At 42.1% G+C, this 2732-nt stretch overlaps 1 protein-coding gene across 1 annotated transcript; it reads left to right on the top strand.

Annotated features, from left to right (window-relative positions):
- Positions 1 to 345: 345 nt before the first annotated feature.
- LOC128547633 (uncharacterized) lies at positions 346 to 2382 on the top strand. The gene is made up of 2 exons (XM_053520672.1): positions 346 to 712; positions 2024 to 2382. Exons 1-2 carry the CDS (start codon positions 346 to 348, stop codon positions 2380 to 2382), a joined length of 726 nt encoding a protein of 241 aa, XP_053376647.1.
- Positions 2383 to 2732: the final 350 nt, after the last annotated feature.

The raw sequence follows: 2732 nt of genomic DNA, 5'->3' as shown, positions 1-2732 counted from the left end.
GGTAAGATATACGTCCATCTCTCACTCTCTTATCAAACACAATCCTATGTTTTTGTCCTTTGCTTCATCGTTAAAATTCTAGCTCGATTACGGTCTCGACATATTTTTAGAAAATCTGTCACCGTTACGACTTGGTTTGATGGACCTTTAATCATGTCCTTAATGGTTTCAAAATTGATTGACAATTGATTTAAAATCTTAATGTGTATTTACCATTTTAGACCAAACGTCGCTACGAAATCTTACTTTTCATTCGTTTGAAAGCACATTGTTAAAACGTTTTAACAGCAAAATGTATATTTGTCAATTTATTATGCCACCGCCTACAACCACAGCCTCCCGCCAATGCCTACACCGCCACCACCATCGCCACCACCGCCACCTGTTACCTCCACCATCACCACCACCGGTCAACTCCACGCGCCACTGCCACCAGTCGCCGCCACAACAACCCGCCAACGCCATCCGCTACCGCCATCGCCAACCGCCAACGCAACCACCACCTACGCCAACCCCACCACCTGCAACTGGCACAAACATAACCGCCACCCGCCATTCGCCGCCCGCCACCGCGAACCACCACAACCGCCACCGCCTCCGCCACCGCCCCCGCCACCGCCAACCGCCACTAAACCCGCCACAACCAACCAACACCACCACCACCGACGCAACCCACCACCGCAACCGCCATCGCCACCGGAACCTGCCACCTGTATACTCTTTATTCCCAATCAGACTTTCAGCGCTTCGATACTACCCATATACACTTTTAGAACTTTGATATAACCCAAATAGACTTTCAGCGCTTTTATTCTACCCTTACACTTCGGTATCCAAAATGACAGCGAATAAATTTCGACTGTAAAGTATAATAAATAAAGTCAAGGCGGCGGTATATAATACACAGCAGTGTTCTGATTGGATACCACCCATTCTGATTGAACGTTCTTAAATCAGAAAAAAATATTTGTTCTCCACCATGATGCATTAAATGCGTCAATCGATGCTTCAGTCCAGAACTTACACTGGTACATTTATAGCGAAAAAAACAGCTTATTGATCTGTGTTCTAATAGAAAAAAAAATAAAATGATTAAAATCTTCGTGTTCCCTCGTAAATAGCCGATGATAAATACGGCAAAACTAGAGTATACGCCAGAAATATTCAATTATACATTAATGAGCCATAGTTTATAAATAGAAATGACACATGCTACCGTTAATTTTAACGGGACTGTATTTAATTTAACTAGTGAAATAAAGATTACCGATCATGTGTACTTAATGACACTGCTAAATAAGATATCAAACGGTTTATTACTTCTTTTCCATAAATGACCCAAACGTTTCTAACCATTCAAAATTGTTTTAACTCTGGCAACTTCGTGTAACAAAGTTTCTATTATATGTTTAGTATAATGGTGACATTTTAGGAAGATGATTTGTATGTTTAGTGTTTGAAACGTAACCTGTCTGTCAGCACATAACGACTGTAGCGCATCAACAATCTGAAGTGAAAAAGTTTAACAGTCATAAAAAAATATCATTCTTATGTTAAAAATGAAATAGTATAAACGTTCCACGGAATGGCCTAACATTTATAGAAGTCAGTAACCATAGTTATGTTTTAACATCATTAATTTATTACAGATCTGTACAATACCAGGCAAAATTATACATGAAAACATATCGAAGTGATATCGTGAAGGTCGTGTGTGATACTATAAATACGTGTCTGAACAATAAACCTTATGCCTTAAGGCAAATCGGCACAGGCAGCTTTAGATAATGTAAGCGCTGAAGGTCTTTATGGGTAGTATCAATGCGCCGAAAGTCTGTATGGGTTGAATCGAAGCGCAGAAAGTCTATATGGGTAGTATCAAAGCGCTGAAAGTTTATCTGGGTTGTAGCAAAGTACTGAAAGTCTATATGGGTAGTATGAAAGCGCTGAAAGTCTGTTTAAGAATGAAAAGTATACAGTGAGTAGGGTTTCATTTCTTATCTGATCTTTTTCAGATAATTAGGCAAACAGGCCAGTAGCGGTGGTGGTGGTGGGTGGCGGTTGCGGTTGGCGTTTGCGGTTGCCCTGGTGTTGGTGGTAGGTTGTGGCAAATGGCAGGTCGCGGTGGTGATGGTGGTGGCGGTGGCGGGAGCCTGTGGTAGTGGTGGCGGTTGCGGCGGCGATGATGGTGGTGGTGACGTTGGCGTTGACGGTTGGAGATGGTGGGTGGCGTTGGCGAATGGCGGCTGGCACTGGCGGGTGGCGGTGGCGTTGGCAGGTTGCAGTGGCGGATGTCGGTGTTATTGGTGGAGGTGGCGGATGGCGGTGGTGGTCGTCGTAACGGTGTTGGTGGTGGCGTTGGCGGGTGGTTGTGGCGGTTGACGGTGGCATAATAAATTGTCAAATATACATTTGAATGTTAAAATTTTAAACAACGTGCTTACAGACGAATGAAAAGTAAGATTTCGTACCTACATTTGGTCTAAAATGGCAAATACACATTAAGATTTTAATTATTTAAAAGTTTTACAATTAGAACAAAGAATAAGCTCGCTGTAAAATGAAAGGTATCACTTTGAATTTTAAACATCAATTGTCAATCAATTTTGAAACCATTGAGGACATGATTATAGGCCCATCAAACCAAGTCGTAACGGTGACAGATTCTCTAAAAATATGTCGGACCGTAATCGAGCTAAACGATGATGCAAAGGAAAAAACAAAGGATTCTG

This window comes from Mercenaria mercenaria, chromosome 13 (assembly GCF_021730395.1).
Source record: "Mercenaria mercenaria strain notata chromosome 13, MADL_Memer_1, whole genome shotgun sequence".
In the NCBI taxonomy this organism is placed as follows: domain Eukaryota; kingdom Metazoa; phylum Mollusca; class Bivalvia; order Venerida; family Veneridae; genus Mercenaria; species Mercenaria mercenaria.
This window is presented reverse-complemented; position numbering and strand designations above follow the sequence as displayed.